The sequence below is a fragment of the Harpia harpyja genome, chromosome 22, assembly GCF_026419915.1.
Source record: "Harpia harpyja isolate bHarHar1 chromosome 22, bHarHar1 primary haplotype, whole genome shotgun sequence".
NCBI classification, from domain to species: domain Eukaryota; kingdom Metazoa; phylum Chordata; class Aves; order Accipitriformes; family Accipitridae; genus Harpia; species Harpia harpyja.
Genome location: NC_068961.1, coordinates 14394824 through 14422350, shown reverse-complemented (window position 1 = coordinate 14422350; position 27527 = coordinate 14394824). Strand labels below are relative to the sequence as shown.

Below are 27527 nucleotides of genomic sequence, written 5' to 3'. Positions count from 1 at the left end.
ACATTCCTCTGAAATTCAAGCAAGCTTTTTACTAATTAGGTTTCAGGTACACAGCTCAGGTTTTGTGCTATGAAACTAGCATTTTTTAAAAAAAAAAAAAAATTCAAAGCATTACTTAACTGAGCAAGGCTATCTGTAATTATATTTTCATGATCCCTGCTTCAAGCCCTTATATATTACATTCAACAGTTATCTGCTTCCTTAAAGCCTTTTAGTGAAGGTATTTCATAAGTTCCACAACAGCAACCTGCAAAAATCGTATGACCGTTTTCCCAGAGTTTTTACCTGTGGGAAGAACACCCTTCCACATTTGAGGAAACAGTCAAGAATACGTCAAGACCACAACATTTGACATCCAAGTTCTTATGAACTTTTTATTAGTGTAGTTTTCATGATTGCATAGTTTGCAAAAGAAAATTATTACAATTAAATGCAGTTTCCTCACTGTGATCATTCTGTTCTGAACCACTGACACACCCAGTGATGTGAATTTGCACCACGCACCAACCATACTGAAAAGGTCCCATTCAAGGGCAAGTTTAAAGTCTAACAAAGCGAAAAAATTCCAGTAAGTTAATTCTATTGCCAAAGGAGGTAAGTTATTAATGTAATGGAGTCTACCAATCCCAATTATAAAATCCAGATTTTTCCTGACAAAAAAAGTAAGTGACAGAAGTCACCTGATCAAACTGCTTATTGCAAGTTAAATTGTTGTAAATATTTTAAATGCTAAAAATCTCAGCTACATGACAGATCACTGTCAATTTTGTTTCAGCTTGTGCATTGGAAAAAGTGTTTGTTTAGCTCCTCTCAGCATGAGCTGTAAGTTACCAGGAGACTACCTGATCAGGGGTACAGCAAGCTGTCATCCTAAGCAGGGAACCACAGGGGAAGGAAGGAAGGGAGGGTGGGAAGATGCTGGGATTACAGACTGACTCCTGGTCATCACAAACATCATCAACCAAACGCCTTTTGAGCTGGTTCAGTCCCACGCTGTCAGATGACTTAACAGCTTTGATGCAGCATCCAAAGTCACCGCTCGCTTGCAGACAACCGTTCTGCAGGTGCTTACCACAACTCTGAGCAGCAGCTGGAGAAGAGATGCCACCTCTAAACTCCTCCCAGCAGAGCCTCTGGGAATTTTGCCTTGCTAAACACCCGGCCTGCAACTCCGGTGCTTTGGGAACACAGTATGAGACACAAGCCACCAAGATCACCACCACGCGCAGCGCGTGTTCCGCCAGGGGAAGAAACGCCTTTGCTGGAACACGCCTCCATTACTGTGCCAAGCACAGAGAGGCAAGCCTCCGCCTGGCATTTCCACATCTGTCAGCCCATGAAGTGAAACTTTGTTTATTGAAGCAAACTGTAAAACAAATGGGCTACTATGTCCATCTCCTTTATTTGCGGCTCTGCATTATAATGATTACAGGTCGACTTTCATGAACTGTACAAGCAGTAAAAGGCGGCCAACTATGCTTTACATCATTGTTTCACACAAAGCAAATACAGAAATATCCAATTGCCTAATTTTTCTATTTAAAAAAATTTCTATAGGCACAAAGCAGAAGAATGTTGGAAAAGAGCGTCAAGGGAAGAGGTATGCATAAATAAAGAAGTAATTCTTACATCAAAAATGTCCCAAGAATCACAAAGTCTGCAGAAGCTTGGTTAATCAAATACTGCAGTACTGATCTCATCAGTATAAAAGTGAAAGAGCTTTAGTTCTGTAATAAAAATTCAATTTATTTTATTTTGGAGAGAGGGAGGGAAAAAGGGTGGAAGGAAGGTGTAAGAGAAGGAAGGGCAAACTTTAAAACAGCAGCCAGTATTAGGAAGGGCATTAGGAGAGGTGAACAGGCACATTGGAACCATGGGAACATGTAAATTGACCACTGTCAAACCAGTGTAAATTTCTTGGTTTCTCATGGAAAACATTTTATCCACATATTTTCCTCCCAAACATATATCCAACACTGTCTTCAATATGACTTTGTTGGTAACTTTTAGAACAGGAATAGCGCGTTTATTCCTGCCTCCCCATTGCTGTAAAAAGTTATCTAGATGATTTCAAACACTTTCTTCAGCTCTACTATAAGCTGCCAGTCAGACTTCTGCATTTCATCCCTGAACCAGTCCTTCAGAGCATCGATGGACTGACGACTGATCTGTAATACACAAGACGAACCCATCAGAAACATACACGTGCATATTAAAGGCAGCTTTTAGTGCGTTGGAAGCAATTAATGTGAAGAAAGGGCATCAGTTTGCACAGCAGGAAAGCTCATTCTAATCCCAGTTTTGCTACTGATCTGCTGCATAACCTGTCGCATTTGTGTCCCTTCTTTTCTCCTCACATCCCTTACCTGGTCTTCGAGACCGCAGCAGCACAGACCATCTTGCGCCTCATGCGGTAAGGCAAGAACCTGTGACAGAAGAGGATCTCCCACTGCCCCCAGGGCCCCCAGCACCACTCCCAGTCCCTGCATCTCCATCTGAAAAGCCCCCGTGGCTACTTGCCCCCATCTGTGGGTACATGCTCCCAGTGTGTGTGTGGCAGGGGGTGTCTTACAACATGGTAGCTGAAGCAGTTAGGAGTGTGGAGAGCTGTGGCTTTGCTTCTGACAGCAGAAAACTGAGCAAGGGATCAACTCCTCATCTAAGCCCAGTGTTCCAGAATCAGAGCAACTAAAGTATTGCTATTTATTGCACAATTTCAAAACTAGGCAAACACAATCACACTGTAATGCCATGGGAGACTGCTAAGGTGCTCTGAGCACCAGCTATACACAACAGTATGCAAACAGCTCATTTAGCATTTTGCCCTCTCAGGTGCAGTAAGCTGCAAGGTATTTTTAGCTGCAGTACATCATTCCTTCAGTCCTCAAGGGGCACTACTACAAACCTCAAGACAAGGCTACAGAAAAACTCGGCTGAGCAATGCCACACACAAACCCATTTCAAGTGTCTGTTAGTCTCTGATGGAAGGTTCCTAGTCTGTTTTTCAGGCTTCATGTAACATTTCCACTTCAAGCAAGCTACTACTATGTCAAGCCCTCTCCAAAAAATGCAGATTGCTTTTACCTTACTGACGAGGATATCTGTTGCTTCAAAATGTCGTCCATACATTTTAGGTGATTCACCAGGAATAGGTTCTATTTTAACACATACTTCTTGGCCTTTTTTTGCAACCTCCACTGGTTTATGGTTTATTTCAATACTTGTAACTATTCCAATTTCAACAAACTGTAATGCAATGAAGAAGCTGTAATACACATCCACAAAACCTCTGTGCACACACTTTAAATTCCTGTTTATATATACAAACTTGCTCATATGAAGTACTGCACTAGTGCAGCAGCCACTTCAGAAGTGGCAAAGCAAAACATATTGCACTGTAAGCACATCGTACTGAAAAGGGTGGTGACATCAACCTATCCATAAGTTCATCTGCAATAGCCCATTTGTTATCCTTTAAAATGTGAGGAGTTACTTCCCCCCTTATTAGCTACCAGGAATGACAATTTTGCTCGTTACTTTATATCGCAACACAGACATCAATCACAGCAGGGGGAAGAGGGTGGTTGACTGGCAGATACCCTGTAGCCACGCTTCCTGGCAGGGCCCTGCAGCACTTGGGAGGCCATGCCCCACTACAGGACTCAACTCTGCTCTAGCAGGGAACAGTAGGATGGCTGATCACCAGGAAAGAGACTTGATCTAAAAGTCTGAATCTCATCTCCTACCAAAACTCTGTACGCCAGGGAAAGGCATGCAAGCATTTCCTGGTGCATCATCCCAGGAACTACCAGGTAGATCAAATGTCTGCTGGGAAGAGAAGCTCACTTACGTTTTTGCTAGGTACACACATGGGAGTCCCCTGCTTCACCTGGCCAGCCTCCACAACTACACCCATCACTATTGGGTCACGAGAGTTGAAAATGAACTGAGGGAGTATTTTCATCTTGCAAGGAAATACTGCTATATGCCTGGAAGAGGACAAAGAAAAGGCATTTTGAAATAGATACTGGAACAGTGTACACAGCAATCAATAGTTCTGCATTCTCCCACACTTCTTGGGCATTTATGCTAGGATGTCACTTGGGGAGAAATCAAGCAGGAAAACACTCTTTTCCAATCTTGCTAATTCTAGTCAATACTTGATCTTCAAGAACTATAGGGAACAATAATCAAGCATGGCTGGCATGGATTCTATTTTTACTTGCTTGGGCAGTCAACTAAGACCAAGACCAAAGGAATAGTAATTTTACAGTATAATTATAGCCTCAGAAGAGCACAGGAATAGAAATATTATTGCCTCGACCCATCACAGGGACTCCAAAAATTCAAGATTTTTGTTTGTAAAGTGAACAAATAAGTTTGAATGCTGAGGTATACAAACTCAAATTGGGATCAATATGAAATGAAATACACTTTCATTTATTTTGCGTGTCCTTACTTTACTGAGGATCAGCCAATGACACAGATTTCAAAAATTATTTCTGGGTCCCTATAAATTCTTAAATGACTGCATATTCATATTACTGCAGTCAGAATTAAGCCCTGTACACTTGAATTGCATAAACATGAAACAATAGAATCCAAATCGCTCTAGTTTTGTTTTCTGAACTCTGCAAGACTAACCCATCTGTCACAAACTAGGAACAGAAGCCAAGTATACAAAGCAAATGTTAATAAGAATGCTCCACATTACATGACAGTTTTAGCTAAATCTTGTAACTGCTTCACAACTCTCACCCTACTAAGCCTAATCCCAGATGTAAACAATTAGACTGGAGTTACTGTCCTATCCTCTTCCTCCTTTCCTTCCTTCCCATCAGAACTTCATGCTAAATAATAATATGGCAACAAAAAGTTAAATACAATTTCATTTATAATAAAACAATTAAGAGAGACTTATTTGGAAAGCATCCAGAATAGGATTGCTCTTACTTACTTGAATTCCTCTTGTTTCTGTTTTTTGTAGTCTTGTCTATATTTTGTGAAGGCATCAAATAAGTGATAAATTATTTCAGCACTAAAAATTCGAACTCCTAAACTATCAGCCATTTCCTGTGCATCACGTTCAATCCTCACGTCAAATGCTAGAATGACTGCATATCTGTAAGTAAAAATAAGTCAAACAGTTTACTAGACAGACTGTAGAACCAGAGCTAAGGAGGGGGCCTTTCTGAAACACCACCGTGCATTTATCAACATAGTAAAGCGAAGAAGTTACTTACTGTGGGTCATGCTCCAACATAACTGATGCCTTCATAACATCTTTTTTATGGACAGGACCTATATTAATTCCTGAATACTGTTGAAGAAAAAAGCCACATAAATCAGTCACTAATCTTTCTAAGTCAAAAGTGAACAGTTACCAACTAAAACGTAGAGACAACAACATCCGACACAGCACAGAAATACTTACTGGCACTTCTGATGTTTTAAGAAATTCAAGTAATGCTTCTAAAGAGCCTAAAGTAGAAGCCTGGACATAAACACCTTTCTCTTCTAATTTGATTGCATTCAGTGTTTGCTTCAGTTCATGTATTAGTTCATCCTTTAGGACAAAACAAGGAAAAAAGCAAGTTTTAGTTCTATTGCTATTTATGCCTCTGGGTACAAAGTCTTTCTGTTCATGAGCTGCTGAAAGTATGACAGCCATACTGATAGGTACCAACTTACAGACCTGCAGCATAAGTCATGCACAGCCCTGTGGTACACTGGCATTAGAAAAGTCTGAACTGAACTTGAGGATTTTGCAAGAAGGTGATCATATAACACAAAGCAGATGCCCATCTTGGGAGTTAGTAACATTTCTCTGCAGACTACGCATGGCTCTCCCCAGCACCGTAAGTTTCTGCTGGCAAGACTGAGTGAACACACACCCCTCACTGTGTGGCAATATCTTTGGTTGCCTGACTGAGGATCAACAATAAAAGCAGATGTTCATAAAACCGTGAGCTGGAAAGGATTCCGAACACTCTTTAGGCCTAGGTACAAAACAGAGGATGCAAGAGCAGCAGGGCCATTTTGCTGCTTTCAGAGAGGTTAAAAAAACAAAAACAAAAAAACCAACACATTTTTAAGAGCCCATGCCTTTTAAACCCAAACACTCAAGTCTCTTCCTCTGACAGATAAATGGGTGTTGCCATTTACTTTAAGTCTTCACATATCTACTACTAGTGCAGTGCACATACATACTCTCATGTACCCAGCAACAATGTCTGTATTTGGAGGACCTGAAAGATTAACCTCCCTTTAGAGGCAAAGATAAGTAGACAGAAAGCTAAAGTAAAACTATGGTTAAAAGTAAACTATCAACATGTGAGTTTCCTTTTTAAACTAGCTTCCTGACTTTGGAGAACAGGAGCATCTCATGTCAATTTTGGCTTTAAGATAGCTACATTCTTTCCTCTGCCATTTTTAAAGTGTAAGTCACAAAAGAAATTTACTATAGAAGTCTTACATCAGCTTTGCAATTATGATAGTTTGAAGAACTCCACTAGCAGATACTTGCCTAATATAATTTAATTGAAATATATGCATAAGTTACTACAAATACCGAATCAGTAATTAACATATAGTGAAACTATGCTATGATACTTGTTTTCAAACCTTATTCTACCAGCAGAGACGCCCCAGCAAAATATCAGGGAAAAGCTAAGGGTCAAGATACTAAAAACATCACCACACTAATGCTTCACATGGACACAAGGCTACAGCATGATCTTGTAACAGTTTTTAAAATGCAACCAAAAAAAGCCAGTTACTTGCATACTGAGCTTTCAAGATTTGAATGAGCTTCACCACCAGAGAACTCAGTTACCCTCAGTTTAAGTGTCTTATTTCAACATTAGCCATCTCACCTTGAGGACTGGGACTTCATCCTCTTTATAAGCTACAAGCAATGGCAAACCAGCCAATGTTTTTTCCAAATCTTTCCCAAGAATCTTCACACCTTGAGCAGCAACGACCTCTTTGTGCTTTTCATACTGGTTCTGAAAAGGAGAACACACGCTAGCAAAGAGTTCACATAGACACTATACAGCAGTACAAAGTAGGGCTGAGCAGCTAAAGAACTTGCCACCACCAAGCACAGCAGAGAGCATGACAGTGAAGCCCAGCAGCTCCCATCTTCCATCATTGATCTTCTCTACTTTGCATTTGCATGTTTCAGTCTGCATGCTCCTCTCCCTTCGGATACCCCCACCCCCGCCAAGAGGGGCAGGGCAGGGGGAGTCATCTAAAAACAGAGGAGGTGGCCAAAAAGGCAGATGTACTAGAAAAGAGTCAGCAGTGATAGGCAGCTGCTCACTAAAAAAAGAAAAACAGCAACTCAAATTCAGCCCCACAGGGAAGTAAGGAGAAGATGCTCACAGCTCAACTAAAGCGCTAAAGCTTAGCTGATACAGCCCAAGGCTCTGTGCAGGAAAAGCCGTCTCATTCTCCCACAGGAGGCCTCCCATTCAGCCTTCTCATGTACATAGTTCCATGCTCGATTTCCCAGGTGCTCCTCCCCACACAGGGGAACCTCGAAGATCTCTCCCCACTCAGGGCATGGCTCTAAAGCATCACAGAAGCAGTTATTTCCTGAAGACCTTTAAATCAATGTTGGAGGGATTTTTTCATTTGTCTTTATTTCTTTTGTTTAGGAGATGTCCCATCCCTTTCTTGAAACTGCGAGGCAGCTTCCTTCCTCAGTAAGCACTTTGTTCCTACAAGCCTCTATTTTTTAGCGCTCCACCCCAAAATTTGGGTCTTATTTCAAGGATGACAATTCCCCATGGATAGGCTGAATTGAAATGTATCCTCATTGCCTGCTTCAAGAAAAAACAGCTCCCTTAGATCCAGTTCCGCAACTAGAGGTTCCCAAACCCAGTGTTCTTCATTGTGGTGCTGGTAACCTATACTCCATCTCCCACCAAAGTGAGAAACTCATCTGAAGATCTTGTTGATGGGAACCTGTGATCTGTTATGTTGCTGTTCAGTCCCACAAGAAAACCTCAAGTCTCATAAGAGTTTCACAGACCAGTTTATCTTCTGCTTTAAATAAAGGGAGGCAAATAGACGGAAATGCTTTCAATTCATTCCTCACAGTACCAGAATATATTCAGCAGCTTCCAACAAAGCAGAGAATATAACCTAAGCATAAATGTCAGTTTTCCTTTTGCCATTTTCTAGCCATTATCAAGTTATTACTGTAAAGCTGCGCTCCAGAGCAGGAAGCCTGACTTAGATTCTCCAAGGCAACTGTCCTACCCCACAGCTGATTAGACTGCCATACACACAAGTGGAAAGAGTGGCTCTTGTCTTCCTATTTAAAGCAGGCCAAGAAGCTCTTGCTCAGATTCCACCTCAACGTCAATACTGCATCCTTCAGCACCTCTGAGGCCACAATGGTCTCACAACAGAGGACCACTATAGCAGAGAGAGAACAACAACGTCAAACCAGGCCCCAGCAATTACTAGTGCTACTTTACAAGAGTATCTAAGTTTAGAGGAAGGAACTAGATTAAACACTAAGGACTACAGTGGCCTGCAGGGACAGTTCTCCAGTGAAATGAAGCACACCACAACTGTTATAGCCTTAGATTAGGACCCCAACACTAGTTTTCCACCTCTAAACCAAACCTTTAAGGCCTGCCCTATGACATTCACCTAGGTTATCTGTACAGTTTTCTCTGCCTTAAGCAAAATCTGTGCAGACACTTATTCCTCCCCCTTGAAACAGGAAAAATCAGAGCAGCTCTCTTCATCATCTTTTAATTGTATGTATTAATATTAATGTATTTATAGCTGTTCACTTCTGTGGCTCTCCTCCTTTCATGGAAAGCAATACAGGCAGGATCTCAAATTCAGCGTCTCTCCCCAGTCTATCAAAACTAGGGCAGCAAAACCTCCAACAACTCTTGAAAATGACAAAAGGCTGCAGATTCTGCAGGGGTCCTGATCATCACCACTCACCAACTCCTAGAAACTCACTTGTTCGCTTTTCTCAAATCTAAGTGTATATGATTTTTGTTATTAAAAAACCACTTTTATTAATAATATGTACTTTAACTCAGAAGTCACTGCACTAGTACACTCCAATTTCCATTTAAGATGGGGATCTCCCTCTCACACATAGCCACCTGCTTGAATCCCTTATTAAAGCATACACATCTTAATCCTCACTGCAAGGCAACTCCTTGATCCTTTTCTTTGCCGCTGTTATAACAGACACACCAATAGGTATATACAAACACATTCACAAAAACACTGGATTTGCACTGTCTTCCCCTTTAAGTCATCCTTAGATACTGCTAATTTAACTGCACTCTGCTACATTCTCATTTTTTATAAAACTTGGCTTTTTTTTTTCTGGTTCTGAATCTTCTCCAAATGTCAATACACTAACCCGTTTCCATACCTTAACTCGTAGCTCCTTCATAGGAGGAGGTAGCAGAAGACCTCTAATTTGAGTTACTATAGGACCTTCTACCCCAGGAACAATAATGGTGTCTCCTTCTTTCAGGCGTCCATTAATCAAAATAACATCTATGGTGGTGCCCATGCCTGGCAGTGCTTTAACCTGAAGGAAATGGGAAGAAAGTTACTCCCTATTTAAGCACTTCAAACACACTTTTTTTTTTTTTTTTTTTTAAACCAGGAAGAAGGGTGCAGGGAAGGGAGAAATTTCTAGATGAATTTCAAAGAACAGCTGTTGAATTACCTCCATGACTTGAGCTCTCAGCTCCTGACACTCAGCCAGTCTCTTGGTCAGCATAGTTTGTGTTAACTCAACAAGAAGAGCTATCAGACTTCCCATGCCATCCCCTGTGTGAGCAGAGGTAGGTACAAGAGAAACAAAAGTGCGGGGATCCTTATTCTCATAAAACAAGGCAGCGTTCAAGCCCTGGAATCAGGATTAATAGTTATATAGGGAAAAACATACATACATATCCATATTAACAGCAACATTAAACCCCAGTCAATTCCTATTGCATTTTTTAAATCTCAGTTTAAAAAAAAAAAACATTGTTACTGACAGTATGCTATGGAACATGAAGCCTCAACCCACACTTGGAAGCAGTATGGGATAACTCTACAAAGCTAATTACCACATCTAGCTTCTAGACAGCATTGTTTGTCTCCAACAGAAGTTCCCAGAACTGATGTGATTCATGCCCTGCCAGCAACCAAGGGAACAAGAGACAGATGGGATTCTCTCAGGCATTCCCAAAGAGGAAAAGAATAGGGACAGAAAACTTAATCTGCTATTCATGACTCCATTGACCAGGCACAGCAATTAACTGCTTCTTTTCTCCAAAGTAGCACTCTAAGGATGGAGCAGTTAAGAGATTAATTTAACAACAACAAAGTTTGGTTTCAGAGGTAAACACCAACATGTCAGAAAAGATGCAACAGTTTTCTTGATATTCCAAGTTGTTTTGTGGAAAGAAAGGAAAAAAAAAAAAAAACCAAAAAAAACGAGCAACCCCCCCCCCACAAACCACACCACCCACCCACCACCTTTACTATCACTTTTGTTAACCAAAGAACCTTCAATATTCCAGCCTACCTGCTTTGCAAATTCCACGATGATAGCTTTTGCACGTTCCTCAAATTCATCTTTCGTATTCTTCTTCTGTTTCTTTAAAGTGACAGCTACATCTGTATCTGGACTTTTTTTCCAGTCATATAACCTATCAATCTTGAAAATACAGTAATATGTCATCTTACACAGCTTACGAAAGAGCATCTTTATGCTTATGCCACATCATCTGTGATAAATGCTTTACCAGCCAACATAGCTAGCCATGTATTTGCTCCAGTAATCAAATTAAATCTTTTTATTTGGTTTAGCTGCTATATTTATCTCTGTTAATGTATTTACCAAATGTCAGACAGTATTTCATGACAGCAATACTACTTCAGGTTTTAAAAATTCAAGCTATAATAATCTAGGTTCATATGGGAAAAGTTTATATACATTAGTTACATCAAGTTTGAAGTAAAACATTCAGAAGACACCGACATATAGCTTCACATACATAAAAAAAAAAGAAGGGTTTGTTTTTTTTTTTTCCCTGAAAAGAGACTGTACTAGTTTTACAAAGAACGTTTAAAATTTACTGGTGAATTTGGGCCCTTTACCATGTTGCTACAGAGAAGGGATCACAGGGGGGTTGTTCAAAAGACACAACTGCAGACTTCAGAAATACTTCCCTAAGTAGTTTTCAAAGCAGGACACACTTAGTCCAAGAAACTTACATTTGCTGTACAAATCAAAACTACATCTTTAGAAAACAGATTATAGCCTTGTCAAATGATAGAACTATAACCTGAAATGCAAGAACTACTGGCTATTGAATCTCGGGCTCACTGTAGGCCTTAACACCTCTCCATCCAATATTTTTTTTAAAAAAGCAGGTGTTTTCAGCAATGAAATAATGGCCGCCTCAGTTTCAACAGCCTTCAATCGTAATGCTTATTTCATTTTTTAAAGTGTACTGCAATTTTGATAGTGCATATGAATACCCTTCTGTAAGTTCTCTGTCAGCATGTCAGTATCCAAAGTCATTGGACATGAGCAATTTCCTTATGGTAACTCATATAAGCCATCACAAACAGCCAGTGTAATTTCTCATGCACAGGATTTCTAAAAACAAGGCTGAAAATAACTGGCTTTACCATCTAATGTTGCAGAGCCTGAAATACTTCCCACAAGTGATCAACATTACTGTTCCATGAGCTTAAAAGCCAGCTTGTCTTCAAGTCAAACTAACAAGTATCAGTAGCTAAAATAAAGTAAGACTTTTCAACATAAAGCTTGTCTTTCAATTTTATCAGAAAATGCACACAAGTCCATATAAGTAGGTGCAAGAACCCCCCCCCACAACTGAAGTACAACTTCAGAAGTCTGAACCATATACAGAAGTTACATAATGTAAAGAAACTTATCAGTAAGGACTCTGATAAGAACTGATATTGTTCTGCAAAACTCCTGTAAAGCCATTAGGGTATCAAGGACATAAAAAAATGCAATAGAGAGGATCTACGAGTCACCGCTTTAGACTTTACACAAACAATTCAAGTTCATGGAAGAAAGCAGAAAACTGTCAGATGCCAAATATACTACTGGAGTAGAAAAACACACTATTAGAGTAAAAAACTATCTTACCTTGTTGAGAGCTACTATAAAGGGGCATTTCTTCGATTTCAACAGATTTATGGATTCAATTGTCTGTGGCTCCAAACCATGCATGATGTCAACTACAAGTATAGCAATATCACAAAGTGAGCTTCCTCTATTTCTTAGATTGCTGTGGCAGTAAGAGAAAAAAAAAAAAAGAATCAGTCACATAGCAACAGAACTTTAATAAAAACACCAAATACAATGTCAAACATACACTGACCAACAAAAAGCTAAAGCTGATCAAGTAGTTATTTTTCCCTCAAAAATGTAAACTATATCAAAAAATATTCAAATCACACTGTGTAAATTCCATTTAACAGAATATATTAGAGTATGTGTAAGCAAAAATAAGAAACTAGTATTCTCCCAAGAGTTTTCCTATTATTCTATATTTTTTACAAGTTGAGATGTGTTCTGATTTTTCCTGAGTGAGAATTCAGACAGTTACAATGAAACACGGGAGTGCAAAATCCAAACAAGATGGTTTATTATACAATACTACATAAACACTAAGATTATCGGACATCTTTGGTGCCAAACAAAACCTGGCTAGAAGATGAAGAGCTGTAAGTGGTATGATGCCGAGGAACTGATCGGAACATTACCAAGTGCCCTAAGACATGGCATTGCAATGCTTGCAAGGTTTATGTTTAAGAATGTCACATCAAAGTCTTAATCCTTCTGTTTGGAGATTTCACCTGAGCACTACCACATGAGTACAGTTATGCATATCACGTTTTAAACTTAGGAGTTGATTTAGTGGCTTGCCTGCATGCCACTGGTGTTCCTAGACAGCACATGAGCTCTGCTAAAGACTCAGCTGACTTGTGCAACTGGTTAACTTTCAGTCTTATGAACTCAGTTACCTTAACTGGGACACTATGAACTGAAGGCTAAGACAGAAGTTTTAATTTTTCATAGCAGAGTACTTATGTCACCTGAAATCCTCGCCTTTTCTTCTCCAGCTAGCTTCCTGCTTCCGTCTTTCCTCTTACACTAACTATTAAGAAACAAGTTATTTACATGCTTTTTCAGATAATTCATGGCTCAATTGGCACAAAGACAGAAAACTAACCAGATATAAAAAGCACCTGCAAACTAAGCAAATCCACTTACTCCTCTACTTTAGGTTGTTGGGTTTTTTTAAAGTGAGAAGAAACACAATGGATTAAGCAAAGACCTAGCACTTTGTTAAAAATATATCTAGACACTTTAGCCATCACTTCTGGGAAGTACTATATTGTGAGAAAACATTACCTGAAAGACTCATGTCCTGGAGTGTCGATTATCAGCATGCCTGGAATTTTTATGTTCTCTCTGTCAAACTAACATTTCAAAATATTAGCCATCTTGTAAAGATTACAGAAGAAGAAAAAAAAAAAACACAAAACTAAGAGCTGGCAGCATTACTGACAGCCTTTACTTCAAAATTCCAGCTACGTACTTTAAGAAAGGCCAGCACCCTCCATAAACCAAATCAGTCAAAGCTCATTTCAATATAAAAAAAAAAGATGCAGCACATTCCCCTAGGTATCAAGTGGCCATAAGCTCAGCTAAAATTTGTAAGACAAGACAGCCTACAAAGGAAAAAATAGTTCAGGCTCGTGAGATTTATCATTCTTGTCTTGAAGATTTCCTCCTCTCCACTGACTTTACATTTTTAATAAATCGAGTAAAATCTTGGAAAAAGTCATCACTACCAAGGTTTTTCAGTCAGCTGCTGCTGCAAGCAAAATAGGATATAGTATCCAAAACAAGCAATACAGAACAGTTACTATTTCTGTAACACAATAAAATTCATCACCCAGGAATTGGCCCAATTTCAGCACACACAGTAAAAAGGTAAGTTTTTAACAGAAAATACACTCAGTAAGTTTCAAAAGTCTCAATTTACAATCAAAATACTGACAAATAAGCAGTCTTTGTACATATGCCTACTGTCCAGAATAGAGTGAGCAGTATTTGTGTATTTTTCTGAAGAAGTAGCAATGCATTAATTGAAACCAAACATATCAACTAAAATGAAAAATGAGACAGCCTCCCCTTTGGGCAGGGGGGAAGGATAGGAATTAAAAAACAATCAACCCCAATATTAGAGATGGGGGTAAAGTACATCTGCCCATGTCAGGAAATCTCACAAGGCCTTAACTAGTTTACATTTCGTATTTTTTAAAAAACAGTCTTTGAAGTGCTACAACTTACATTTTTCACCATCTTAGTTTGCTCATTAATAGCTTCAAGGGGAACATTAGTCGCACCAATCTGCTGAGTGATACCACCAGCTTCACTGTCCTGTACATGAGTATGGCGGAGCTAAAGACAAAAAAAGACCAGAAATACTTACATGTAAGAGACTAAAGTCGTCTCTGAGTATACTTTAAGTCTATTTTCAACAAAAAAAACACATGCATAAACAAGATGCACAGGCAGTGCCTTCACATTCCACATCTTACCTTGTCTAAAATTTTGGTCTTGCCTGTGTCTACATGCCCCAGGACACAGATAACCGGTGCTCTAAGCTTTTCAGTGTTCATATTTTTGCTGTTTTCAGCTCGTCGCTTCTATGTAAGAGACACATAAAAATTGCTAAGTATAAACCAAAAACCACAACTCACCTCTTGACTTGATTACATACATACATAAAACAGTTAACTGGAACTTAAGTTTTCAAGGCAGTTCAACATCTGTCATCCCTCTTTTGGCAAATCAAAAATTTACAACTAACAGTTAAGTTTTTGTTCGGTTGGGTTTGTTTACATTCTAGTAGGCTAAGTTGTTATACCCACTAACATGTAGCTTTGTTGATGGTGCATTCTGAAGAAGACCTTGGGTAAGGAAACAGAAGACATCAGCAGCCCCAAAAATGTTGAATAGTTTAGAATTACATCTTTTAAAACTCTGAAATATCTATCTGTAAAGGATAAAAGCTTCCTTCTCCAGGAGGGGGAGAGGTGGAGGGGAACAACACTGAAGTGCACATTCTTTGTGATCTAGTTGTCTAAAACCAAATACTTCATCTTCAGGCAAAAACCAGGTATTTTTTCTTAATTAACCCAATTTCTGGACCTGCCTAAATTTTAGTCATGACACAGCCATCGTTTTGACAAATATGGTTGAAAGGCTTTTCAATGAACTGAAGATTAAGTTGTTTCTTATACAACACAGGAGTCCAGCTTTTCAAATAAAGCTGTATCTTAATACCTCGATTCTCCGTTTAGCTTTGTCATAAGCACGCTCTTCCTTAGTGCGGTCATCATCAGAGTCGTACTCAGAATCAGAGCTAATTTCCTTGCTGGGCTTTTTTTCCATAGATTGTTTTCCAACAGCTTGGGAGTCTGCCTCTCTCTCATCTGAAGTCTTTTCATCGTCATCTTCACTCCCTTCACTATCTTCAGATTCTTCACTCTCTTCTTCATCTTCCTCCTCATCTTCTTCCTCCTCCTCTTCCTCATCCACTTCATTTTGTTCTTTGACTTCAATGTGAACAGGTTTGCTCTCTGTCAAAAAAATCCAAAATCTAAAGTAAAAATTCTCTATCAAATTCACACTTGTGGGGGAGAGGGCAACAAAAAAACAAAGAGAGACTACAGTAGAAGAGTGAGGACTGAGAGTAGGTTCCAGTCAAGAAGTGCTAGTCAAGATAATTTTTCAACTTTCAATATAAAAAAAAAGTGTTTCATGTTCAGAGCTGCTGACTTGTGTTTAGAATCTGTGCAAGCAGCCTGAGTCTGGGGTGAGGGGAGGAATGATATTATCAGCACACTTAGCATGACATTGTTTGCAAATATTCAGATGAAGTGACATTCTTTAAAGCTGTATGCTCTTCATAAAGGAAGGAATGCAGTAACACCTTCAAACAGAAAGCCAAAATACTCCAAAATTCAACACAATATGGATTCTGTGTATTACTGATCAGGAATGCACATTTAAGCAGAAGTTACAAATCAGAACAAACAGTCTCTTGTACACCTTTTAAAAATCTCATCTTAAGGTTTTCCTAGACTGTTCAGATAAGATTAATGTTTTTCAGAGGAATTCTTCAGTAAACAAACAAAAAGAATTACCAAAAAGTAATTTTCTTTCTTTGAAAGCTTCCCGTTTATCATACTTGCAAAAACCGTAAGAGACAAGCTAATGAACACTTTAAAGCCATGCATTCTCTTCCTTACAGAGCTGCTAGGAGGCTCACTGCTCTTAGTGATTAGGTAGGTTTCCTTGCTACACTGAAAGTCCATCAGCTTAGTAATACATTAAATCTAATTCCCAGGAAGGCTCTTTTTCTGGATCACATTGCCAGATCCTTGAAATCCAAGCAGCAAGAAGTGGGACGTGACATTCTCCCCAGGGCAGTGGCAACAGACTACAACAGACTTTCAAGAAGGTGAGCAGCCCTTAGAACTCAAAGTAGAACAGTCCAGCACCACAGGAACACACACTTGTGCTGAAATAAAATCCATACTGCTGTACATGTATGTATATGAAGTACTACACTTAAAAGCACAGCTGCCAGAAGTATAGGGCTGAGTGAGACAAAAAAATACTTGATGAATAGTCTTTTATCTTAAGAAACAATGAAGACGCATCATGGCAGCGCTAAAAACAGGGATCAACTCCTGTTCAGGAAGACTCGCAGCAATATGGCTTTCTCCACCACTGGAAGAAAACACCTGAGAAGTTATCCCTGCATTCTTGTGCAGCTCTAACCTCCCCATAAACATTGCTGTTGGCCACAGACAGAATACGGGCTTTGGCATATAAGTGCAGGAATATGAACGTTCTGGCAATTCTTTCCTTTCTTCTGCACCGGCCTCTCAAAGAAGCAGATGAGTGAAGGTATCTAGAACATACTATAATGCATGCACACTAACCTTCTCACCATCTTAGTCTCCCACTTTGAAAACTTGTCTCAAAGGCACTCTCCTAGAAGTTGTCAGATTTGGGTAGTAAAACAGTTATGGCTTTGGAGTGGTTACTAGCGGAATACAGTACCAAGTAAAAGGTTTCCCTAAACTCCCAGAGGTGGTTTAACCACATATTAACAGAAGAGGATTTTTACTCCCATAAATATGAACAAAAAATTCCAATGGATTTATTTTAGGTGATAACTGCACATATGAGTATTTCCAAAGGGTAGTCCTTGAGCAGTATTTGTACAGTTTCTGAAAGCTCTGCCTTTGAGAAGAGGATCTTATATCTATTTATCATCACACTTGCCTCACAATTTATCTAATGGGGCAGGGGGAGAATCTAAATACAAATTGTTTTCTACAGAAACAAAAAACTCAGCCCAAAGAAACCTCTTAATCAGAAAAAGCATCCATTTGGTATTTATATGCCCACCTTTCTCTCCATCTTCATCACTAACCATAGCTTCCCAGTCATCCAAACCCGCATCTTCCGTTTCTTCTTCTTCCTCCTTTTCTTCCGAAACTAAGAAATCCAACATTAAAGGAAAAGAAAGAAAAAGCCCAGCAACATACAACATTTTTAGATGCCCCTTCCTTTGACATACTGACAACTGCAACTTACAGGTTTGCTGCTACCACAATTCTACCAAATTATCTCCATGTTCCCTCAACAGAAAATGCTGCATACTTAAGAAATAATCATCAGTTCTCTCCACAAAATCCTATAGTGCTAGCATCTTTGCCTAGCAAAACATATTTTTAGAAGACATAGCTAAAGTATTCATCTAGTTCCTGTCTGCATATCATGCAAGTGCCTGCATAATGCATGCCACACAAACCTCTACCACAACTATGTTCCTTGAAAGGAGCTGCCCAATTAACCATCAGCCATGTGTAACAAAGTGACAGAGAAAAAGAAAACAAGTTGGGTTACAATATTAATTTTAATTAGTGGGAAAATAACAAATTGTCTATAGAAAGTGCTATTTTAGGACTCCAGGTGCCTTAACATAATTACACCATGGATTCCAGAAGCATTAAATATATTCATTCCAGCAGGAATTTAGTCAGATATATGAAAAGACTGCAGCTCTTAGTAACAGACAAATGGAAAAATGAAAACTTTTAACCCTCTCCAAAAGAGGCATTAAACAATATATATGTTGCAGCACAAGGAGTGTCATCAAATTTCAGCTCTTTGAAATGAAGATTAAGTTCCAGACTACTAGAATATTAACTGGGAACTAATGTTCTGCCAGTGAGCCCTTCTCTTGTCAGGGGTCTCAATTGCTCCTTCAAGAGATAAGTCAAGCTAGAATTAGAGTACACATTCAGATTTGTTTTCAAAATGCTGGAAATTTTGTCAGTATTTGTCTGACTTGAGAATAAGGGTAGAAATTGAAAATCTCCTTGCTGAGGAAGAAGTCCAGTACAAAGTGATTTTGCCAAAACAAGTACTGTGTGTAGGCAAAAATGGGGGCAACAATCACTTGCTAGGCTGAAACTCAGTTTCACAAGCTAACCCATATCCACTGCATTCAGCACTTGTGAAAGCAAAACATTTGGAATCAAGAATACAATCACTGTGAATACTGCAGTATCAATACTAGAAGCAGCATATTTCCTCCCTGCCCCCTCCTAACCACTGACAAAACAGCCTTTTAGAAAGCAAATGAAAAGTCAAGGGAGCTAATCATAAGGCACTGAATGTGCTTATTTGAGATGGTTGCCTAAGCCAATTGAACACTGGAGTTCACCCAGAATAAGGGACCTTTACACGCTCATTTTGAAGCTTCATGCCTTTTTATTCCATAAAATTCCATCAGTTCCTCCCTTAGGTAAAGAAAAAAACAGCAACTACCTCAAGAAAGGATGGCCGCTGAGCCCCCATCCAACAAGGTATGATAGCTACCATGCAGTACTGCCACACAGTCTCATGTGTTTTAAGTTTATTAGCATTAGTACTAACCTGGCTCTACTGGAAGAGGAGTCTCCTCTTTTACTGGTGTTTCCAGTTCTACCACATCTTCAGCTGGGGAAGTTACCTCCATGCTTTCTGAAATTGCAAGAAAGCAAATTGTTTGCTACATTCTTCCAAAGTGCAAACCAACTTAGTTAGACATACGGCTTCACATTTAAGTTCTATTTTTAAGTTGTGCTGTTACAAGTAAAGAAAATCTGAATTTGTGTAATACCAAACTAACTGAACTCCCACTTACTGAGCTAAAACAACGTCAGAGCATGTGGCTTATTTGAAAAGCATTTGGCTTTGTAAGCAGTTAGATAGATTTATGTGATAGGTCAGTTATCGGCTAAGAGGATTACCATTGCTTTCGAACATTAAAAAAAACCAACTTTCTTTAAAAGACAAGAGAAAATGAAGTCATACTAATGAACTACCCACTCTTGCTCTACTGTTCCATATAAAAAAAAACCAAACCCAACACTAATACTATTCAGATAACCACCATTCTCAATTCTTTATACACACTCTTTAAGTCGTAAGTAGCCATGTAACACTCATGTTGAATGTAAAAAACAGGTAAATTAAAAAAAAAAAAAAAACAAAACACGCAACCTTATGCAAGGAGGGTTTGGTTTTTTTTTAAACTAAGGAATAGCCTTGAGAAGAGCCACAGTAAAACCCCCACAGGAAAACCAAGAAGCACAAAAGTAAAAAATTCTAACACATTCTCTCTATGTTTAGCTAGTGCAATAAATTCTAAGTTTTCAAAAATGCAAGCTCTCTGAACTACTCATGCCCTGGAAACTGAAAACTGTTTTTATATACAAGAGCACAAACAAACAAAAAATTGCCTCCAACTTAGAAGGACTAAAACTAGGATCAAACCCCTTTCATCCTGCGACATCAACTTAGACTTAATTACAAGTCATTATTACTTATACTACATTGTATTTAACCTACATATGCACACAAAGCATTCAGCCTCACATTTGTAAAAGGCCTTTACATTCTGCACATCTCCAACATTTAGAAATTCTAAAGAAAATACCCTGGTTAGGAAAAAAAATAACAGTCAAGTAGATTGTAAAACAAAGGATTAAGTGAGAAGCCTTCAGGATTCTAATACATCAGCACTTGCATAAGGGGTAGGGGTGTCAAAAGAACCTCACAGGCACCCTGAAGCACAATTAGTTTAGGATTATCTGATTTATTCCACTAACACTTCCGGAAATGTGACTAATCTATTAAGTATCCCTATATGCAAACCACACCTTCTTTATTTTCAGGCTGCTGCTGCTTCTTTTTCTTTTTGTCTTCATATATTGGCCTCTTCTTTGGCACAGAGTCTTTGGATGGCACTTCAACACCTGCAAAAAAGAAATTGTTAGAAAGAAAATCCAGGTGATTAATTAGTAAACATAAGCTTTGGTTTAAATGAGAACACGTTTTCCAAAATCACAAGGTGGGGGAAGGAAAAGAGTGGAAAGTATGGTCAAAGCATATTTTATCTTTTTAAAAAGTTTGATTTTCAAAAGCTGCAAAACTTGAGCAAAGTAGAGTTCTTCAGATACTCTGAACGCTCCCAAAAAGAAGTTAGATTAATAATGGGGGAAAAAAAATACCAATCCCCCCCCAAAAAGCAATCTCATCCTAGACTCCAGGTTTAAAGATATCACATACTTATATAGGATTTCATGAACACACATACCTCAAGTTTAACAAGCATATGTCAATTTAAGGTCTGTTATGCTAAAACTCACTTAACACCAGTCTGCCAATCATCCTACTTTCAGACAATCTGAAGCAGTTAAGAGGCACAGCTCTTCTTAAAAGCTTAAGATTGTTCACTAGATAGTATTCTCCCTTTTGCTCAATGTTGGGGTTGGTTTGGTTTGTTTTTTTTAACAACATAGATGGTTTTAGGTATTAAAATAATGCCAGGTTCAATTCATCAGCTTCACCTTCACCTCACCAGAAAGACAGCACTGTAATGTTGGAAGGGATTCAATTAAAAACAGAAGTTTGGTGCAAAGACAAATTAATAATTTAATTACTGCTGCACCTTCTGAAACATTCAAAATTCCTTCAGGTGCTGTGTGATTTACAGTGTAGATTTGACAAAAATCCAGTTGTGGCAGCACACGAATAGAAGGATTCTAATACCTACAGCAAGGACTGAAGAGAAATGGCCTTTGTGTATGTTTAAGAGCTCCAAACATTTTACTAGCTACAGAGATTCCTACCATTACATATCCACCTACCAGCAAAGTGTCAGACGGTGTTCTCTACAAATACAAAAAGGCTACTCAGCACTCAGGAATTCATTTCTTTCCTTAACCACAAACAAGTTACTAGGAACTTGTATGGGCTTACAATACATTGGATACATTTACCTCATCGCAATGGAAACAGATTATATTTGACAGAAAAGCAGGAAAGCTCCTACATACCCTTTTCCTGAAGAAAATGCAAGAGGACAATATACTGTTCCCATGGACTAGCTAACTTGAAGCAAAACAATGCACTTGCTTAAGCGAGCACATGAATTAATTCAAAAGGATCTAGATCACCGGTCTTACAAGATACACAGCACAGCCTATCTGCTTTTCCTGGCGTTTGGACTAAGCAATGGAAAGAAGTGATTTTTCCTAAGTTCCATAACTAACATCTTTAAACCTCAAGTGGAATGTATTAAAAAGTTGGATATTTAAAGTGTAAGATAAAAATATGCAGACATTTAAATCTACTTAAAAAAAAAAAAGGGCAGGTGGGGCACACACACTGCCTTCCTTGACAACAGAGCAGCTTGACATGGAATTACTCAGTATTTGCCCTCCTAGCTCCAGATAGAACAAACACACACAGAGCAACAAGGAGTATGATTTTTTTTTTTTTTTTTTAGTTATTATTATTTTAAACTTTACTGCTTACCCTGAGCTTGGAGTAGTTTAAGAGTGGCCTCCGCTCTGGCTCTGGCTTCTCGTTGAGCTTTTGTTAAAAGTTTTCCCTCCTTCTTCAAACGCTCCTTCCTCTCTTTTTCCTTCTGTTTCTTTCTTTCTTTCCTCTCTTGCTCTAATCGTTCCTAGAAAAAGGTTTAAAAAAAAAAAGTGGAAATTTTAAAGCATGCTTTACACAAAAGCTGGCCACGTGTATGTTCTATTGATGAGAAACATATTGAGGACTAATCCACCAACAGCACCAGCAAGGGTACAGGTTAAGATTATCCTCTCCTTTATTCTATCCTCAGAGTAAGATACACAGTACCTCCTCTTTGCGCTTTGCTTCTAGTTCCTCCAGTCGTCTTATGCGTTCTTCCTCCTCTCTTTTTGCCCTTTCCTCCTCCTCTTTCATTTTAGCCAAGGCTTCTTGCATAGCTTTAACCGTGGCTTTACTGGGACCCTTTTTCTTCTCTTTCTCCTTTTCTTCTTTCTCACCTTTCTTTTTTTTCTTGTCTTTTTTCTTTTTGTCCCCCTCATTGTCATCAGCTACAGAAAGAAAAGGCATACATTCAAAGATCCCAGAAATTTTAGTTATTCTAAATACAATTAATGTTTCAAATATGATAAATAACACCAAATGAGGAACATTTTTACTGGCTACTACATAAGCACTTCATAATGAAAAAAATAAAACTGTCTCTTAAGTTACAAAGTCAGGGCCTGAAGTCTTAAAGTAACAGAATAACTGGGAAGTGAAAAATGTACGTTTGCAATACAGAACTGTAAAAATATATCATAATGAGAATTCACCACCTGGCTTTTGTTTTCCCATGTACCTGAACAAACTACAGGCCAGAAAAAACAGCCACATGTGAGCCAACACAAAGAGGCAGACAAGGCTACCAAGTGTCCAGTATTCCCGATTGAGAATAAAGCACCAAATCATTCTCAATGCCTGCCAACTCTTTGGCTCTCTTACAAAAGCTACAGTGTTTAAATTACAGTTTTAGAAACCACATTACAAACCCTCTGCTCCTGCAGGAGTCTCTCCTTTTTCCCCAGGGCCAGGGGCTGCCATGACTTCAGGAGAAGCCTTCCCTTCAGCTTTTTTTTGAGCTTCCTTTGGCTTTGCTGGTTCTTTACCACCTTCTAATTCTTCCTTCTCTTTCTGCTTCCTCAGTTTGGCTTTTTCTTCCTCACGTTTTTTCCTTTCACGTTCTTTTTTTTCTGCCTTCTTCTGAGCCACTGTTTTTACTTTGAATGAAGGTTCTTCTTCATCATCACCACTTTCAGCAGCAGGAGTGGACTTTGGTTTTTGGTTTTTCTTTTGTCCTTTTCTAGATAGGGAGACTTCATCTGATTCATCACCACTCTCACCTGTAGACACTGCCCCAGCACGGTCTTTGCTTTTCTTAATGTTAGTTTCATCTTCTTCTGACAGATCATGCTTTTTATTTGACTTCTGAGTTTTCCCCTTGCTTTTCTTAAGCTGTGTCTCGTGATCATCATCATCACTGCCAGAAAGCATGTCTTGTCTTGCTTTCTGAGTTTTTTTAGATTTTTTATCTTTATCTTCCACTTCCTCACTGTCATAGTCATTTTCCAGATTAGCTTTTTTACTCTTTCCTTTCCTTTTTTTATCTTGTTTTGATAAGCTTTCTTCATTGTCATTTTCAACCTGGTAATTAAACAATTCAATAATCAGCCATGAAAAATCACTTGCTATTGTGAGCTAAGAAGTAGCATTCAGAGATGTCAAGAAAAACTTCTCTTATCGAAGACAAAGTCTGAAAGCAGTAACTATTCCTGCTGAGTGTACTACACCTCAGCCCACAACTAAAATTTATTCTGACTGGCTTTGAATAATTATCAGCATGAAGACATGGCTTCTGGTAAAATCCCTCACAATTGACTTAACTATGAAAATATGATCAAGTATAATTAAAAATATATGCTAGCTGCATGTTTCACATAGGAACTCCAGCTACACCACAACACTAGAACTTTCCTGGGACACAGGTATCTCATATTTCAACTATTTCCTACTAAATAGCCCACCTCCCTCTCAGTGTTCACCTTTCCTGTAGAAGGTTCCCTGTCAACTTTCCCTCCTTGCGCCTCTATTGACAGTTCTTCCAGCTCCTTCAGGATATCATCTTCACTAAAATAAGAAAGAAGTTATGGTACTTAAGTAACTGAGTTTTTGTATAATGGAATAAAATAAGACAGATAGAAAAAAACCAAGCTTACTCAAAATCCTGTTTCTTCTTCTCTTTTTTCTTTTTGCCTTTGGATTTCTGAGGCTCTTGCTCCTTTGCAGCTCCTGCACCTTCTATCTCAGCAGCAAGGGCGTCAATATCAATATCATCTTTTCCACTAAAATGCAAAAGGAAAGCAGGGTTATCAAGGGTTCAAACGTTAAGTTTGCGTAAGTAGAAGCCATCTGCATAAAACAAACAAAAGCTTCAAAATGTAAAATCAATCACAAAACATAATCAATGCAGGGGCAAAAACCACATTTAACAAACCATTATGCACTATTACCTTATTCCATCCAGTAGGACGAAAAGGAAAAATCTTCTCACGTCATTTGCTTGAAGGGAGGTGGAACAGTAAAATATGTTCAGTTCTTGCAATACTGACTTTAAAAGTTTAGATGGGAGATTTGATAAAACTTCTTGGAAGAACGTACCTGGACTGTTTCACTTTGTTCCCCCGAAAGATAGATTGTTTAGCCCTTCAAATCATAGTGTCATTGATAGAAAAGCAGCCCCCACAATGAAAGTGTAAAAATGAAGCACAAATAGAAGAAATCTTGCAATTTAGTAACCAGGAAATTCTATTAAGAACCACTTATCTGCTCCTTTAAACACCCTTTAGAAAACAAAAAAGCTACTGTATTTTTATTTAGCAAATAAGTGGAAGTTCTTCACAGCTTCCAATTTATGATGTACCAGTTACCTATGCTTTGCCATCAGACTGAAAAGTTTTATTCTTATCTTTCAAGAAAAGAAGTCACACAGAACACAGTTCAGCCCCTAGCCAGACTCAAAAGCAGATTATAAAACATACCAATGCAGTTGGCACGCAACCATTTCCACCACTTGCCTTAGTGTTACCTCTCCCAGACCTAAAGAAAGCCAAAAGAAGTTTCACGAGGCATCTGCAATATGCATCCTTCCTTATTAGATCTCATTATATCAAGCTTCTCTTTCACAAGCATTTTCTTTTCTTGCTATAAATAACCTCTCATCTGCAACTGAGCAGAAGTGGCTTTTTTCCTGTCCTTTATCAATAGTTGTAGTTCAGATGCACTTTTTTCTTGACTTGTACCACAAGAATTGAGCAAAGACTAAGTCTAGTGTCCAGAGGTTTTTCTACCTAATCACACTCACAATACAATTTAAGAAAGGAGACTTACCTATTCCCTGCTTCACACTTAGAACTTTGGCGTTCAGACCAAAACTGGTCTATTAAAGCAGCAAATATTAGGATGCTACTTTCCTCACAGCTTGCAGTTTCAAAGACCATTTAATCAATATGCTATTAGTATCTCATCTAACTCCCTCTTGGATATGTGGGCAGAAAACTGTTCTTTGTTTCACAATTTCACTGTCTTAATTATTATTACCTACTTAAGACCAGCCAGCCAAAGGTTGACCCACCGAATACCTGAATTTATATCCAGAAAATAAGGGAAATAAATTTCTTCCAAATTCAGGACCTCCAAGATATCAGCCAATTCTAAACTACCAGAGCTTCAGCCTTGCAAGTTTACAAACCCAGAAGTTGAATATTAATAAAGAAAATCAAGTACATACTTATTCCTTTAAAGAGTCTGAAATTCAGTAAGTCTAAGTTGTATTTCCCTTTGCAAAAGGAGAGGGCCGACAGAATCATTTTACGAGTTTAAGTGAATGCTGACATTCACAAACGCATTTTATCCCAAATATCTGGCATAAGCAAGTCACCAAACACTGTCTGTATAGCACAAATAAGCACAATAGCACAAGTAAGCAACAATGCACACCCTTTTTTTTTAAAGGCGAAGATTGATTATTTGTATTTTTAAGGTCTTAAATTTTCTTCTATATAGACTGAACAATACAAATAAAAAGCACCACAAAGAAACACTTCACTGTACAGCATCTTCATTATCAGAGATACTTACTTTTAGTCAAGAGAAGAAAAAACATGCCTTGGATATACCTAGTAGTACTTCTTATGTGCTGACATGATAAGTAATACATTTCTCAAAGAAATGTAACTCTCAAATAGTTAATGCAAGATTTCTAAATCAATCACCACCTCCCCGAAGAGGAAAGAATAAACTTTTTGGCCATTTCCACCTTAAGAACAGCTGACTTGATGTTTCAGCAATTTTAAGAGCTGTTTTTATAAGCACTTTAACTGGCTGTGCACCAGGGGTAACATAGACAGCTGAAATAAAAACGTCAACAATCATCTCTACACCTCCAGTTAAAGCCCTAATATCAGGCTAACTATATTACATCTAGGCCCACACATAGGCCCTCACATTTCTTTTTGCATTAAGTGCAGCATATCAGTTTATTAAGCACACTTGCTTATTTCCTTCTGCTCTAGGAGTTAACAGAGAAGATTGAGTCAAATCCAAGCTTGAAATAGTTTGAAGAGACCAAAATATAAGCTCCACTACTACTTATTCCATGGCTGTACTGCTCCCACTACTACAGGATCTTAACCATATGGTTGCAGTGATATTAAAGAACCAAGCCTTTAAACAGCTTGTATTTTACATGGATATTCTCAAGACTGACTTTTCACATTGCAACTTTGCAGAAAGTTATGCCCAAACATAAAATACATGTTTTTTATGCTGCTAGCAAAAAAGGATGCTTATGGTACCTTCTGTTTTCCAGGATACAGGCTTTAAGGGGGTGGGGGTTTATTTGTTTTTAAATCAACCCACTTCAACTGAACCTTGAAGAAGAAAACTTCTTGGGGAAAAAAAATCTCTCAAACACTGAAAAAACTAATTCATAGACATTAAGCTTTAACACCCACCAGGAAGAACAGTTTAGGAATAATAATGAAGACTGTTCAGCTGTCACAATAGTGGCATAGTAGAAGAGTCTTTCCAACCTTGGCTTCCACTGCTTAACAGTCAATGGTTTCAAAGAAATCTATACTTTCTGCTACATTACTACTTACTAAGAAGTGACACAGCAGGCTTCAAACATTTGAGCCTCAATGAAGTAAAAAGTAAAATTAAGGCTGTACTTGTATATACAGCAATATATACAGTTATAATTCTTCTTAAGAACCTAAAAGCAAGAATATCATTGGAAAGCCAAGCAATTCAAATATTGGCTTCCATTACTAAGAGGTTATTTCCCATGCTGACCTTGAATTTCCTTACCTTTTAAAACTCTACCAATATTCCACTAGGATTTCATAATAAAAGAAAGTTGAAAAGAAGACTGAGAATGTATGCTCCCTCCCTTCCTGAGAGATTCTTATGCCATAAGGAACACGCTGCACTTAGA

At 38.5% G+C, this 27527-nt stretch overlaps 2 protein-coding genes across 2 annotated transcripts in view; one reads left to right on the top strand and one right to left on the bottom strand.

The window, feature by feature from the left end:
• The window catches only part of TXNDC9 (thioredoxin domain containing 9), a 186128-nt gene that overhangs the window by 134278 nt on the left and 24323 nt on the right, over positions 1-27527 (top strand). The gene's annotated exons all lie outside the window — the stretch shown is intronic.
• The window catches only part of EIF5B (eukaryotic translation initiation factor 5B), a 38615-nt gene continuing 11435 nt past the window's right edge, over positions 348-27527 (bottom strand). The window contains exons 2-24 of the mRNA XM_052773585.1: positions 24250-24375; positions 24076-24160; positions 23026-23677; positions 22325-22545; positions 21992-22142; positions 20332-20427; positions 19064-19150; positions 17528-17617; positions 15389-15684; positions 14641-14748; positions 14390-14500; positions 13445-13512; positions 12173-12314; positions 10571-10702; positions 9722-9904; positions 9419-9580; positions 6876-7007; positions 5435-5566; positions 5244-5320; positions 4958-5122; positions 3851-3989; positions 3085-3246; positions 348-2168 (exon numbers count right to left, since the gene is read on the bottom strand). Of these exons, the coding sequence (XP_052629545.1) occupies positions 2061-2168; positions 3085-3246; positions 3851-3989; positions 4958-5122; positions 5244-5320; positions 5435-5566; positions 6876-7007; positions 9419-9580; positions 9722-9904; positions 10571-10702; positions 12173-12314; positions 13445-13512; positions 14390-14500; positions 14641-14748; positions 15389-15684; positions 17528-17617; positions 19064-19150; positions 20332-20427; positions 21992-22142; positions 22325-22545; positions 23026-23677; positions 24076-24160; positions 24250-24375 (3625 nt within the window). The 3' untranslated portion in view covers positions 348-2060. The remainder of the gene's footprint in view (positions 2169-3084; positions 3247-3850; positions 3990-4957; positions 5123-5243; positions 5321-5434; positions 5567-6875; positions 7008-9418; positions 9581-9721; positions 9905-10570; positions 10703-12172; positions 12315-13444; positions 13513-14389; positions 14501-14640; positions 14749-15388; positions 15685-17527; positions 17618-19063; positions 19151-20331; positions 20428-21991; positions 22143-22324; positions 22546-23025; positions 23678-24075; positions 24161-24249; positions 24376-27527) is intronic.